At 34.0% G+C, this 14868-nt stretch overlaps 1 protein-coding gene across 1 annotated transcript; it reads left to right on the forward strand.

Annotated features, from left to right (window-relative positions):
- Nucleotides 1–5684: 5684 nt before the first annotated feature.
- Nucleotides 5685–12552, forward strand: LOC117330527. Its single transcript, XM_033888899.1, has 6 exons — nt 5685–5943; nt 7050–7137; nt 7564–7811; nt 8148–8286; nt 10910–11116; nt 12357–12552. The coding sequence occupies exons 2-6, from the start codon at nt 7068–7070 to the stop codon at nt 12464–12466; spliced, it is 774 nt and encodes a 257-aa protein (XP_033744790.1). The 5' UTR covers nt 5685–5943; nt 7050–7067; the 3' UTR covers nt 12467–12552.
- Nucleotides 12553–14868: the final 2316 nt, after the last annotated feature.

Below are 14868 nucleotides of genomic sequence, written 5' to 3' on the forward strand. Positions count from 1 at the left end.
AATTGAAAAAGACAAAAAACATTTTGAACTATCTCTTTCACGGCTATTTCGGCTGTCAGTGACACATTTTCTTCCTAGGATGTTGCATAAAAACTACCTATCATCCCTACTTGGACATCGACTCGTCTGTTATTACATTTATCACGACTGGTAGGACTACCATACAATGAGCACATGTAATGCAAGAAAGGGAGCACAAAGCCGATGACACTTATTACAGGCATGACATATATACCAACTCTGTTAGCGGAGTCAGTTAACAAGCATCGTCGTGTATCTAAGCATACGTGCATGCATATGTCATAGTAGATGATACGGCAGTATGGGTCATGGAGAGACATGAAAGTAGCTGTGGAACGCTTGTCAAAGACAGCGGACTATGGGTATGGTGGAAATACAAGTCGTGATTTAGACAACCACTGTCGACTCGCCACCTTGAGGACGTTCCAGGATAGCAGTATAAACGCCCCGCAAGAGGTAGAACTGAATGATGCCCTTATGTGGAAAGGCAACCGAATATCAGCTACATAAACGAATTCCATCGCCTTTTCTACAGCCAGTTATCTTTTTGTAACAATATATCTTGACCTGATCCCAATACGACGTTACCTCCAGTATTATCCTTTAGGATCAAATATATAAGATATATCGCCCTTGATTAGACATCGACTGCAGGTCATTAAAATGTTACTGCTTCAAAAGAAATCCAGCCTATACACATGGATATATTTTCATAGACAACAGTGCTTGACTACATTGCATAACCATTTCAGTGCCAATTCTATTCCACTTGGCGATGTTTCTCTTAAGTATTATCAAAATATTAAAAAAAAACCCACTTTGATCTTTGTTTTTTTTTTGTAATATATAAAACAATAACTTAAAAAAAATATATATATTTCCTAATTATGAATACCACATTTCTTAACAATCAATTCATCGGTGTGTAAATGACTAGATTGCGCGGTGGAAACGGCGATGGCTCGGTTTCCCAACCGGACAAAAACAGGTATGGGGTCACCTGCCCGATCACGTGGGTTTTCTCCAAGAGTATGCCAGTTTCATAGTTAAGAGGATTCTGACGCCTGCTGTCTGCCAACTCATAATTATCATACCGATAATAATCACCTACTAAGGTGTCCCGGCACTTTATCACTAGCCCTCCATCTCTGGGTTGCGAGTTCGAAACCTACGTGGGGCAGTTCCGGGTACTGACAGTAGGCTGATGGTTTTTCTCCGGGTACTCCGGCTTTCCTCCACCTCCAAAATATGGCACGTCCTGAAATGACCCTGTCTGTTGACAGGACGTTAAACAAAACAAACAAAACCAAACACAACAAAGATAGTATTTCTCGCGTATGACTAAGGTAAAAGAAAGTATACATTTTATTGTCATATAAATGAAAACAGATGATGTCTTTGTGAGGAAGTATCGTAGATCCTATGCGTTTGAATGAATTTGTTTATGATAATATTCCGAATTGATCTTTTAACCACAAGCCACAAACAACAAATCAAACATGAATAAAGACTTGTCTCTATTGTTTAAGCGACATTATATTTCTTTTGTTAATTTTAATAGCAAAACAATGTTAGTTTCCTATATTTCTGGATTCTATAGCTGACGACTCATGCAGTCAATTATTCTCGAACAAGCACATGCAAGTATTCAACAAGGATAACGGAACAGAGATGGCAAGTTACTATACTACAGGTAATATATCGATATATTTAATCTGAATTGTATCATTATAATGAACCTATATAACACAGACATAGGAGGAAGGGACACAACTCTAACAGGTTACCATCGTACATAATATCAGACATCAGGTAAACCCTACTCATTTTACATCATTTGCGAGAAAAGTTACACCAACACAATGTCTGGTGTAGGGCTCAACACCAGACATGGTGTCAGGGTGAGAAGAGACTCGACATGGTGTCAGGTCCAGAGGAAACTCGACATGGTGTCAGGTCCAGAAGAAACTCGACATGGTGTCAGGTCCAGAAGAAACTCGACATGGTGTCAGGTCCAGAAGAAACTCGACATGGTGCCAGGTCCAGAGGAAACTCGACATGGTGTCAAGGTGAGAGGAAACTCGACATGGTGTCAGGTCAAGAAGAAACTCGACATGGTGTCAGGGTAAGAGGAAACTCGAAATGGTGTCAGGGCCAGTGGAAACTCGAAATGGTGTCAGGGCCAGTGGAAACTCGACATGGTATCAGGGCCAGAGGAAACCCTATAGTTTTTCTCGTCCGATCGGGAAATCGTCATCCGGCTTCCTAGGTAAAAAAACAAGTATGTCACTGTGCCAACCGACCACCGACATCACGTGTTATTTATATGTACATATAAGTATCAAATATCGATAAAAATAAAGGTTGACCTTGACACATACTTTCCCACGTCTTATAAAGGTGGTTGTGAATCTACGCTATGTGGTACATTTTTTAAGTAATGGTATCTCTCATCCCATAGTATGATGTTTACGTATCACAAATTTCCTATCACTTTCTTTTCCTCATAATAACTTATCTCCCTCCTCTGTATGAACTAAACTATGGGATATATCCCCCCTTCAATATGGTACATTAATCTCATCGAGTCGAGTACGATACTTACATATTTTGCTGATTTGCTATCAATCATATCCCCAAATTACACCATTTTGCTCTCGACTAGTATGAGGTTTATCTGCCACAGGCTTTCCATTGAAGAGACTTAAAGTAATTAACTGCATAGTGCATTTGTTTATTTTGAATTGAAAACTGAAATGATCATATACATTAAATTTCTTACCAGTTTTGCAAGTTGATTTTTTTTTAGACATTTACAAACTTAGTAATAAAAAGATCAATGTTTTAACATAATTGAGAATGAGAGGACAACATACATAACACCTCTTATAAGCTCGAATCATATGTTACAATGCCCAGATACTCTGACTTATGTGATTTGTTTTATTACTAAAATCCGTAAAATCATCCCATTCCTAGGTTGATAAACATAACCCAATTTACATCTACCCTTCCTGAACATAATCACATATTACGTTTGGAAACCTCGGTTGAGATTTGTAAACATGTTGTTGTTTGGTATGTTCTTTATCCCTACAATGACCGCCGATGAACTCAAAGTATTCTTTCTTCATAACAAACACAGAAATAGCTGTCTGGGCGGGTTCATTAAACTTTAGGTAACGTTTTAAGCTGTAATATTGTGTGGGTCATTCACACTTGATGCTGAAACCGTTGTTAACCGTACCATCATAAGTATGGTTATTCTGGTGACAATATATAACTGCTAGTTCATTATTTTTAATTATTAAATGCAAGCATTTATTACTTGATATGCAGAATTCAAAATATTATAAAAAAAAAAAACAAAACAAAAAAACAAAAAAAACACTGATGTGGATTGAGTTCAAAATCCTAGAAGATACAGTTCGGTGCAAACTAAACTTGCTACCTATATAGTGCATTTTGTAGTGCACGTGTAGTGAAGTAAACTTGACTCAATAGTGTAGTGCACTAACAATGTACCGGGTGTACCGTATTACAATGGGACCTTAGTGCACTACGATATGCACTTCTGTTCACAGTGATGTTATGCAATTTCTAATCTGTAGGAATATTTTAGTTTACATGGTTGATTCAATCTATATGAATCGAATAATACTACCATATGATTATTATATAAACAGTTCATGTATATCCATACTCCAGCATAACAAATTACTTAAAATATACTGGATACATAGGAATATATATAGGTACACTTATATTTTGTTTCAAAAGAAGTTAACTTCATACCTGCACATTTCAAAACACATATTAATTATTTTCATTCCCTTTGTAATATATTAATCAGCTCATGATTTTCCCGGTCTAGACATTTTGAAGCTACTTTGACCAGATTATACAGTTTTAAGGACAAACATATCATATTTGTCATAGTTATCAATTTGGATCTGAACATTTAGAATTAAACATATGATAAAAAACATCATGTAAAGTAAATTTTAACAAATAAATAAATGATTTCAAGTATATTTCTCGATAAATTCAAATTCTGTCATGGTTGTAGGTATACCTTGTAAAGTATTTACTATAAATTATAATAAACTATAAACTATTTATTGAAATAGACTTAATTTCGTCTAGGTAAACTCAGGTTCCTGTCCCGGGACCAGGCCTATACCTAACTTGTACCATGTGTGTCACATTTCATTTGGGTATATAAATTGAGTTTCCTTAATTAGTGAGATTTATATGGTCTAGTTGCCAAAACTGTGTCGGGAGAATCCCGCAATTTCCAAAAAGATTGACTGGTACGATTAAAATGTAACAAAGATTGCATAATGTAATCCATATTTAAGGTAAAAACTAATTGGATTAAAAACAACAACAAAAAAACAACAACATATTCACCTTTAATAAACATACACAGGTAAACGTCAGGCAATTGTTCATTATGGATTCTCTGATAATGTATGCTTTAAGATAAACTATATCATATTTCGTATTCATTTGAAATATTCGGGTTACAAAGTAGTATATAATATTTACAGTCTTCATGGATATATACTATACAAATGTAGATAAATGTATCATGTACCTAAGGTCTTAGGGTTTATTGTAATCAGACTGAGTATGACGTCCTGGGGTCGATTTAATTAGAAGCAGGTCGCATCATTACGTGCTTAAAACGAACAAACCATGCCATACTTTACCAAGAATCTGGCTTAATACTACATTTTGTATTTGATAAAATAATACATCTACATAGAAATATTGCATTTTTAGATATCTTTAAGAATTGTCCCTTTCGTTAATACAGGAGACAAATATAATTTTCGTCATAGTAGATTGTTTAATGTTCCAGCTGTAAGAACCCATTTATATCAAAATAGCTTCTTCCCGTCCCTAATGACGGAATGGAATGATCCTACATGTCCGTTTCCTACATTCACATCTATAAGATCATTAAAAAAGAGTATCTTAAATACACATATAGTTGATACGAATACCCAATGTCCAGACACTTTTAATTTTAAGAATTATGGTGGTCGTAGAATTAAGACTATAGTAGGCCAGCTTAGAAATTGCTAGTAATCTCAATAATGACCTTTTTATCTCTCATCATAGTGACAGTTCAGCCTGCCTGTGTGGTGTACAAACTAAAGATAGTTATTATTTTTACACTATCCTCTTTATACTTTCCCTAGACGCCTTCTTTTCAACTATATTTTCAATCTAATTAAAATCTAGATGGTCATCATTACTACGTTACATGAGATGAACATCTTGATTTTAATTAGATTACTATATTGCTCAACTAGATAGCACTATTCCGCTAACTATCCAAACTTTCTTGGATGGATCTGAAACGCACAATATCTTATCACAAACAAAATTATTTTAGAGAAGGTTCAATGTTACGTCAGAGATACAAATCGTTTTACCGGAATAGTTTATATATAAACTGTAATTGATTCATAATGATATGAATATGACTTAATTCTATGTCACGATGTTTTATTTAATATGGTACAGTCTACTATCTTTATAATAATTTATCACTTTCATATAATCATAATAATTTATATTAATTTTATATATTAGTGTATTGGTGTGTTTGTACTGTTATTATCATTGTAGGGAGAGGGCTTGTATAGGCTATGTCTGTTGCCTTATTCCCATTGTAGCAAAGATCTGCACAATGAAATATTCTGAAATACGAAACACCTCAGGTCTAGTGCACAAACATTTGAACCCGACGGCACTACGTACGTTGTGTGCTACAATGTGGACTCAAGTTCACTACATTTTGGACTCCATTACATAACCAGGCCACCCAGAACAGTGTAGACCGAGGCTATAATAGAGTTTGACGAGACGGTTGGTGCATAGACCTTCCTGGTTAATTTAACTGGACAGGTAAGTTAATTTTGAATATAATGTATACTTTCCGTTTATTCTAGTCAAAATACCGGTAAGGCATATCTTTGTTAAATGTTCTTGTATGGACACAGATATATTCCGCATATTTACCCGTTTATAGGTACACGTATGTAGGCAATGAAATAACCCGTTCATCAATCAGGAAGGTTTTTATAATAATGCATATTCATTATATACATTACTTTTTATTAACACAGACCAATGTCAACACCAAAACTCCCCTCCTCATAGTACAAGTTTGTATCAATCATCAAAGACTAAATATAATAAAAGAGGAGACCCGAAATGCTTATTTACACCTGCCAAAACAAAATAATCACCATGGTAGTACAGCTATACAATACTTACAAGTGTTCAGTAACTAAAATATGTATTGATATAATGAAATGACACAGTTTACCGTAAACGGAGTAAATATCGTTTTAAGAATTTGTAATTGAAGTTTTCAAATTCAGGAAGGCACATCGTGATAAGAAATAACACTAGATATAACAAAAAACGTATTTATCTACAGACAAGTAGCATGAACACTTGGCTAACCAGCAGTATTTTAGTTCACGGTGTAGGATTACCGTAAACACTGTCGTGTCTTTTGTTAGCGTAACTGGATTATGCATACATAACACATAACCGATTTTAACGATTACGAACATACTAACTTCCTGTTTAAGTGGAGGATTCATGATTATAGTTCCCACGTTGTTATTTAATGTTAGATATGCGTATGAGACACAGATTTTAATAAAATGACACGATGTACTGTTGTTTACATCAGAAAAGTATCACTGATAACTTATTTCAGTGTATTTTTGAATATATATTGGAATTAATTAATCAATAAGACATATGTTTTCTTTTGTAATGATATTGGGATGATTTTTTTGGGGGGGTTGGGATTGGTACTTCTTCCATTGAGGATATTCATGCGCCGACCATGTGCATTTGTTTACAAACTTACCTTGACCACCAATTTGATATGCAATTATTTTAAGTGGTGGGAGAAAAGTAACAATTCCCTACCTATGGAGTGTTACATACTGCGATATATTACTATGTTACTGACACAAACGTGATTGTTTCAGGTCTATACAATCAACAACATGTCTCAGGTGTTTGTGACGTTGGTGATTCTGTTTTATAGTGTTATTGACTACACATCGGCTGATGCCAGTGAGTATCCAACATAGAAACTAATATTAGTCAATTAAACTATGTTACAGAAAATAAAAAGTATTTGAATCGCACAATCTCTATCCAACGTTCATAATTCGTTTGTGCTTATATGCTTATATAGTCGTATATGATAAATACTTGTTGAAAGTTTTTTTAAATTGTCATTTATATTTCACATCGTTACTTCAAAATAAGTTTAAATGAATAAGTATTTGCATTTTACTGTTTATTTATTGTTTATTGCAGCAGTTTTCTTACTGCTCGATGTAGGCAGCAACTTTGATAATATTTTTATTGTGAAAACGTGATATTCCCAATAGCATTAAAATCATTCATACCAGCTGGTTTTCTCTGTTCTAGACATCTACATGAATTACTGCAAATGTATACAAAATTTGATTCAATACATTGTTTTCCTTTCAGAATATCTGCAAATTCTTAACAATGCTTCCTGCTCTCAAGGGATTGATGTCCTTAATGAGTATAGATACTACCAGTTAAATTGGGACGGTGGTGTACTGTCCCCTCACTGTAAACTCGGTTTCAACTTGGATAGCTCCATATCGTCAGACACTCATGATAAAGTCTGCGTGGACACATACACATACCAAATCACAGAATGCCATTTCACACTGAAGTATTATTCATACAGAAAACGTGACACAATCCAGGTAAATACATATATGTATAGGAAGGTATTTTTTTTTTTTTTTTTAAATATTTGACATAATTCAGGTAAATACATGTATGTATAGGAAGTAGAGATTATATTTCGACAATAAATATATTATTACCGGCAATGTCCACTGATATGATATTTTCGAATGTACGAATGTATGTCATATCTTGCAATGATGTTATCAAATTCTTATAACGCTAAATATGTCTATAGACTGTAAAAGACCAGCCAATTGACAAAAATGACTACAGGTGCTGATAGCATTTATATTTATGTTTATGTATTGGTCATTTGATTAGGTTACCATCTGTACCTTTTATGATACTAGGAATACAGCTGCAGATCCTCCGAACCGCCCAGGTTTTGTGCTGAAGAAGGAGACACGTTGTGGATAGAAATGTCCACTTCGGTTCCATCCGACTCTTCTTTTCAGCTGAGAGTAAGGGCAGTAAATACTTACACTTATAGTACGTATGACTTAACCTTACATTAACAGAAAAAGTATTTTCAATTAAGCGCATTGTAAATGTTAATTACATGTTGGACTTTTTTTCTAGTAGTCACTACGTATGAAATTCTTGACAATTATTTTTTCAGTTTTGAAATATGATTTATTCAGTCTTTTAATATACAGTTTATGGTAGTACATTTAGAGAATACAAATACACCTTATTGTACAGCAACGTAAGATAGTTTTTAGTATAGAACACAAAACAGTGTCAAATGGTACAGTAAACATACATTACAAGAAGTAGTAGATTGTGTTAAAAGTAAAAATATAAACATTAATGAGAAGTTATGATATAGTAGATAATTGTTGGTATAAGATGACGATACTGGAATAGTAGGCTGAAGAATGATGATTTCTTTAAAAATATACTTTCAAGAATGATTATTATAGAAGATTGATATTGTGGAGATTTATCTCCCTTTGACTTATTAACTATGTCTAATGATAATTATAAATAATAGAATCTTTTATCTTTATACATGGTGACATATTTATATTGACATCTAATTTACAATATGGCCATGATACACAAAATATACATGGACAAATGAACAGGTTACAAACACATAAAAATAAAATACAGTTAATATCACAATATTTGTTGCACTGTTCACATATTAGCAAGCTACTGGATGAAACGCATGACATTTGGAGTATCTAGAATATTTTCTGTTATTCTGTAACTCCACAGTACGCTTTAAATCTTCTGAAAGACAAAATTATACTTCTTCATTAGTATGACCTACTACATCTTGGGAGGTATCATCTGCGCACATAGTAACTGAACTATGATGGACATGTTTCGTAAAGTCATTAATATAAAGAATAAAAAATAACGGCCCAAGAATGGACCCCTGGGGAACAATATTAGTGATGGGTTCAAACTCTGACAATTTACCTTTAAAATTAACACATTGGGATCTGCCTTTCATATAAGAGGTAAAAAAGCTTAGACACTTTGCAGAGACTCCATAACACTTCATTTCATGGATTTAACCTTATGATTGACAGTATACAAAGCCTTGCTTAGGTCAAGGAGGAGTATACCAGTCAATTTGCCTTCATCTATGTTTTGTAAACCATCTTTCTACTACATTTATAAGTGCCGAATCTGTAGAGAGGTTCGGTCAGAATCCAAATTGACTGTCACTAAGCAACTTATTGTCAGAAAGGTAAGTTTAAAAAGAGCCATAAATGTGTCACCCCAGCTCAAGTATCTTATTGACAATAGGCAGTACAGAGATAGGTCGGTAATTATATGTCTTGAACACTGAGAGACTATTGCTCTTTTCCATTTTTTGGGGGGGAAACGTACATGTATCAATAGACATATTGAACATGTAGACAAGTGGGTTGATAATTGCATCGCCGGCAAGTTTAAATAGTATAACAGAAAGGCTGTCAAGACCTGTGGCTTTACCATCGCTAAGACCCTTAACTTGTTTTTCGAAAAACTCGCTATGCGGTATGATAAATCTATTTCTGGTAACAAAAGCATCAACATGTGGTAGACTGTCATCAAAACTTAACACAACATTTCAGTTAGAGATCGGGGAAGACCGATTCAGGGTCGTTCGGGACTCATGCGACGTCATGGATGACAGAAAGGTTGTCTCTTACATTGACTAAAACGCCACCCCTCTGCGATTTCTGAAGACATTGTAACCACTGATAGCAACCTCAGAATCGTCTATGTCAGCAGTGAGTTACTCTCAGTCAAAGGTTTGCTTTCGGAGCAGTATCCTTAGATGATCTAGTTTGTTAATCACTCCTTGAATATTAATATGAACACTTTTAAAACCATTTGGAAAAGTTTAAAAGAAATCGTCAGTTGATTGGTAGAATTCATATTGTGCTGAGATGTGTTACACATCGATCACAAAGTCATCTTATAAGATTATTGCTACTGGTCTGAGAGTTAATGTCTATGCCCAGACAATTTTTATGATAACCGCTTGGACATGCTATGCATGTAATGTAAGGGTCGGTTGGTAACACAGGTAAACCACAGTATTACAGATAACAGCTGGGCCGGGATAGGTACCTGCATCGTTGGCAGTAAGATACACAATAGGATTAGTAGATGATGAGGGCTCACTTTAACTTGTCCACCTTTATGCGGTGTACATAAAATTTCTTCACCAAAATCACTTTCATCACTTTCTCCAGAATCGGAGAGCTGTTTTCAGGGTATATCTCACAGCTGCATGTCAAATTATACAGGAAAAGTCTACCTCTAAGTTAGGTTAATGTTGTGACAACCGGTACTGGCCGCCATCTTGACTTCTTATTTCTGCATATATTTAAATCTTTTGTATGGAGCTATCCATTGATATGTTTGTGACATGCAAACTCTTGTTACATAAAGTTATTAAGATATTCCCCATCTCCCACAGTGCATACACATTTTGTTATAAAATACATCATATGGTACCCACAATATAAAATATATATTTGATATCTAAATGAAGAACAATCGTCATCCTAAAATGAGAATCTAGTTGACTAAAATATGCATACAATGTGTTCTTGTTGAGATGTAGGATCTGAATATATATGTATATATTTGTACTGTTTAGAGGCGGAAATGAACAAGATTACCCTATACAGTATAATTGGTGGAATGTCCCTCTCGTTTGCCTGCCTTTTATGTACCATAATCGCCGTTGTGCGTAAGAAGTACAAACATTTCCGACTCTCCAGGATTACATTTAATGAATACATGGCACAACATGCCTCTTCCTCAAGTGGTAACCGTAACCAGGGAAACGTCAACACTGATGAAGGTATGTCGTACACAGGGATTAGCCTGACTGGCACTGATATTATCCTCCTGTAAACTGCATTCGCTTAAATATACATTCCAGATATGCTGACTGAAAAAGGCATCAAAGGTTAAGCCACTTTTAGGTTGGGATTTTTTTGATTATATACAATGGTCATATGAATTAAGTCCTAAACATCATAAATTCATAATATATATATATATATAATCCTCTGAAGAGCGGCACGATGTAGTTGTACCGAGAGAAATATTTATAATATAAGTACAATTCTTATCCATGTATGTAAATACATTGCGATCCAGGTATTCATATCATCTAATAGACGACTTCCACAATGATCATGTCAGGGTATCGAGCCGACCATCACTGCGCCATTGAAACGTTCTTTTTTAAGAACGCCGATGTGGCGCAGCGGTATAAGCTGCGGGTATTTCTGGCTAGACCATTGGGTGCCGTATATCGTGAGTTCCGGGCCCAGTCAGGGCACGAGTCAAACATTTGTCTTCCTTCCTCATTTGTGTTAATATGTTATACATCTATTTATTAGCACCATGTATCATATACACTATGTGTTGGTGATCCGAAGATATAGATTTGAATTTCCTGTCGTAGTTGTACCGAGAGAAATATTTATAATATATGTACAATTCGTATCCATGTATGTAAATAAATTGCGATCCAGGAATTCATATCATCTAATAGACGACTTCAAAAATGATCATGTCAGGGTATCGAGCCGACCATCACTGCGCCATTGAAACGTTCTTTTTTAAGAACGCCGGTGTGTCGTAGCGGTTTAAGCTGCGGGTATTTCTGGCTAGGCGATTGGATGCCGTAGATCGTGAATTCGAGGCCCAGTCAAGGCACGAGTCAAAAAGTTGTCTTCCTTCGCAATTTGTGTTACTATGTTATATATATATATATATATATATAAATAACATACTGTGTACATTGTAATACCAAATTGTTTCAATTGAAAAAAAAAGATAAATGAATAAAAAATACGAAAATGGCCAATTCTTTATCTATGTTCAAACATACTCATCAAACAAACCAATTCAGTTTTATTGAATCCCGTTCAACAGTCAAAGAGTTATAGCTAATTAGTTTTTCAACCTCAGAGGCCCTGGCGGCCATCTTGACTGACCAATATAGGGGGTGGGGATGGTATGTGTGTGTGTGTGTGTGTGTGTGATGATTAATTGATAATACTTTATTAAAGATTTTGTTTTAAATCTAGATCTCAATCAACCTGACGTAACCATCAAACCTCCACAATATTCGGAGAAGGCAGACCAGTACAGCCCGCCTCCCTACCCTGGACTTAACGACAATGTAACACAAGAGTGAAGTGTACAGGATACATTTCTTTTAAGTGTCTACATAAAATATATCACTGAGTAACCAAAAGAATAAAACTAATATTTTTTTTTATATAGAAAAAACTGTATGTGATTTAATTTGAAAAAGGAAGTTATCCTTGAAAAAAAGAAAGAAAGAAAGAAATTACTATTTTGCGAATGACTTTTACACCACTTCATTAAGATACTATTTCGCAGTTTTTATGACCATACTTCTACCATTTTGGTTAAAACTATTACTTGTGTGTGTTTTTTTTTCATTTTGACTTGTCTTTATAAAAGAAAAATATAATCATCATTCATTTGACGTTATACGCGCTGACGGAACAGTCCGACAACTGATGGAAGAGCAAAACAGCTGATTCCAATATGACGGGAAATATTGTTATACCCGGAAGTATTTTTTATTCAATTTCTGTGAACTGTCTTAACATTTTCAACTTCATTCACATATTGCTTTGATTTACATAATGGTTATACAAATAAATTCTCAAATGTAAATATCAGCCTAAATTTGCGCAAGTGTACTCGCCAGATCGAGGCTTACCGAAGTGCAAACGCCAATCTTGTTAGTAAGGCCGAACTGACAATACAAGGAGTGTAAATATTTACCTTTAAATTTGACCATGCTCAATATGTTTATAATTTCAAACATTTATCACTAGCAAAACTACGATATTAAAGTCGCAGAATTGTTTAAATATTAAAAAAATTCTGATATAATAATTACAATGTTGTCGATATTCATCAACACTTTAGTAACAGGAATATTACTGAGAATGAAGGTTTCCGACTGTTTTTCTCAATACTAATTATATATCTTTGTACATAGTTATAATTTTCAGTTGTTATTTAATTTCAATATTAATTTCAGCTAATTTTATTTCTAAAAGGAAAAAGGATCAAACAACAGGCATAGCTTGTATAAGTTTTCTCCTAAATGTAACAACTAGTATACGAGTAAATATATATATATAAACATATTTGGTGTAAGTAGAAAATGAAGCATAAAGCATAAACCGATCAAACATTAGATGTGTTTGGAAATATGGATAATATTTATGTATATATATTATCATAACTTGTATTCATTATTATTGTTTTTCAAGACTTTTAAATGTGTTTAGCTTCGAATCCTGTATCCATGGAACCGCTCCCTACACCCATAGGATACAGACCAAAAAATGTCCATATTGGCTTAAAAGTCAAAGGTCATCCATCCATGAGTTTTGGGGCAAGCCATGGATACTGCATTCTTATTTTTAATTAATTTAATCAAGCAAAAAATAATTTAGCTTGGTTGATGTAGTTCAATTCAAACTGTTTATAAGTTTATTTGTATCAAAGCAAGGGTTTTGATATTTTTTTAAAAATGAATTACTATAAAATGATTTGAAGTTGGTTCACTAAAGTTACATTGTCCGTATTTATTAATAGTTCTTATCAATCATGTTTTAAATTACCTTAACTTTATAATGCAATATTTATTATGAGAAACATAAAACGCACAAAACATGACCATCAGATCTGGCGGGAAGCCTTTTTAGATTTAGGGGTAATTGTGATGGTTATTGAAAAATAAATTAACTATGGACCATGGTATTAGTATCACAGCTACAGGCAGGTCATTCCATAAGATGATCTCAATAAAGATGAAAATTATGGTTGCTTGAAGAATTTCTAAGTTGACAGATCAGAATATTGTATTTTTATCATCTATATTAATGAAAATGGTATTGTATCTTAAATAATGTCACCTACAGATTTTCTGGAAGTTTGCTTGAATTGATATAATCATGTGTTATTGGATAGATCAAACCTTGCTGCAAATTATTGGAATCTTTTAGTATAGACGGTACAACACTTTTGGCATATTTATTTATTCTGCAAACATGAATCGTAAAGATCCTTTCGTTTCTTAATCAGCATGGGTCTATATTGTTGAAAATGACTCAATTGATTAGTTAATTAATCAAGTGAGAGGGGGCAGTTCCTGTAAGTATTTTATCTAAAAGAATAAGTCTGTGTTTTTTTCGTCTTGCAGCAAGGGTGTCCCAACCAAGTTCAAACTACCCATTTCACAATACAGTTTATATTGGTTCCTTTACGTAGTCCTGCATTAGTTCTAGCAGCCTATATTTGAATATATGCAAGCAGTGCCGCATCCTGCTGTGTACAATTATCGAAAATAATATCACCATATTCTAGTATGGGTGTAATGTAAGCAGTAAATATGGTAATTAATGTTTTGCGATTCATTTCATGTTATATTTTACAGAAATAAATGTATGAGTTTACACGCTTTATTATAAAGAAAATTGATATGATGATGTCACTTACCAGTTTCAATTTATATATATACCGAGATGCTTATGAGATTAAACATTTTCT

This window comes from Pecten maximus, chromosome 7, assembly GCF_902652985.1.
Source record: "Pecten maximus chromosome 7, xPecMax1.1, whole genome shotgun sequence".
Lineage (NCBI taxonomy): Eukaryota > Metazoa > Mollusca > Bivalvia > Pectinida > Pectinidae > Pecten > Pecten maximus.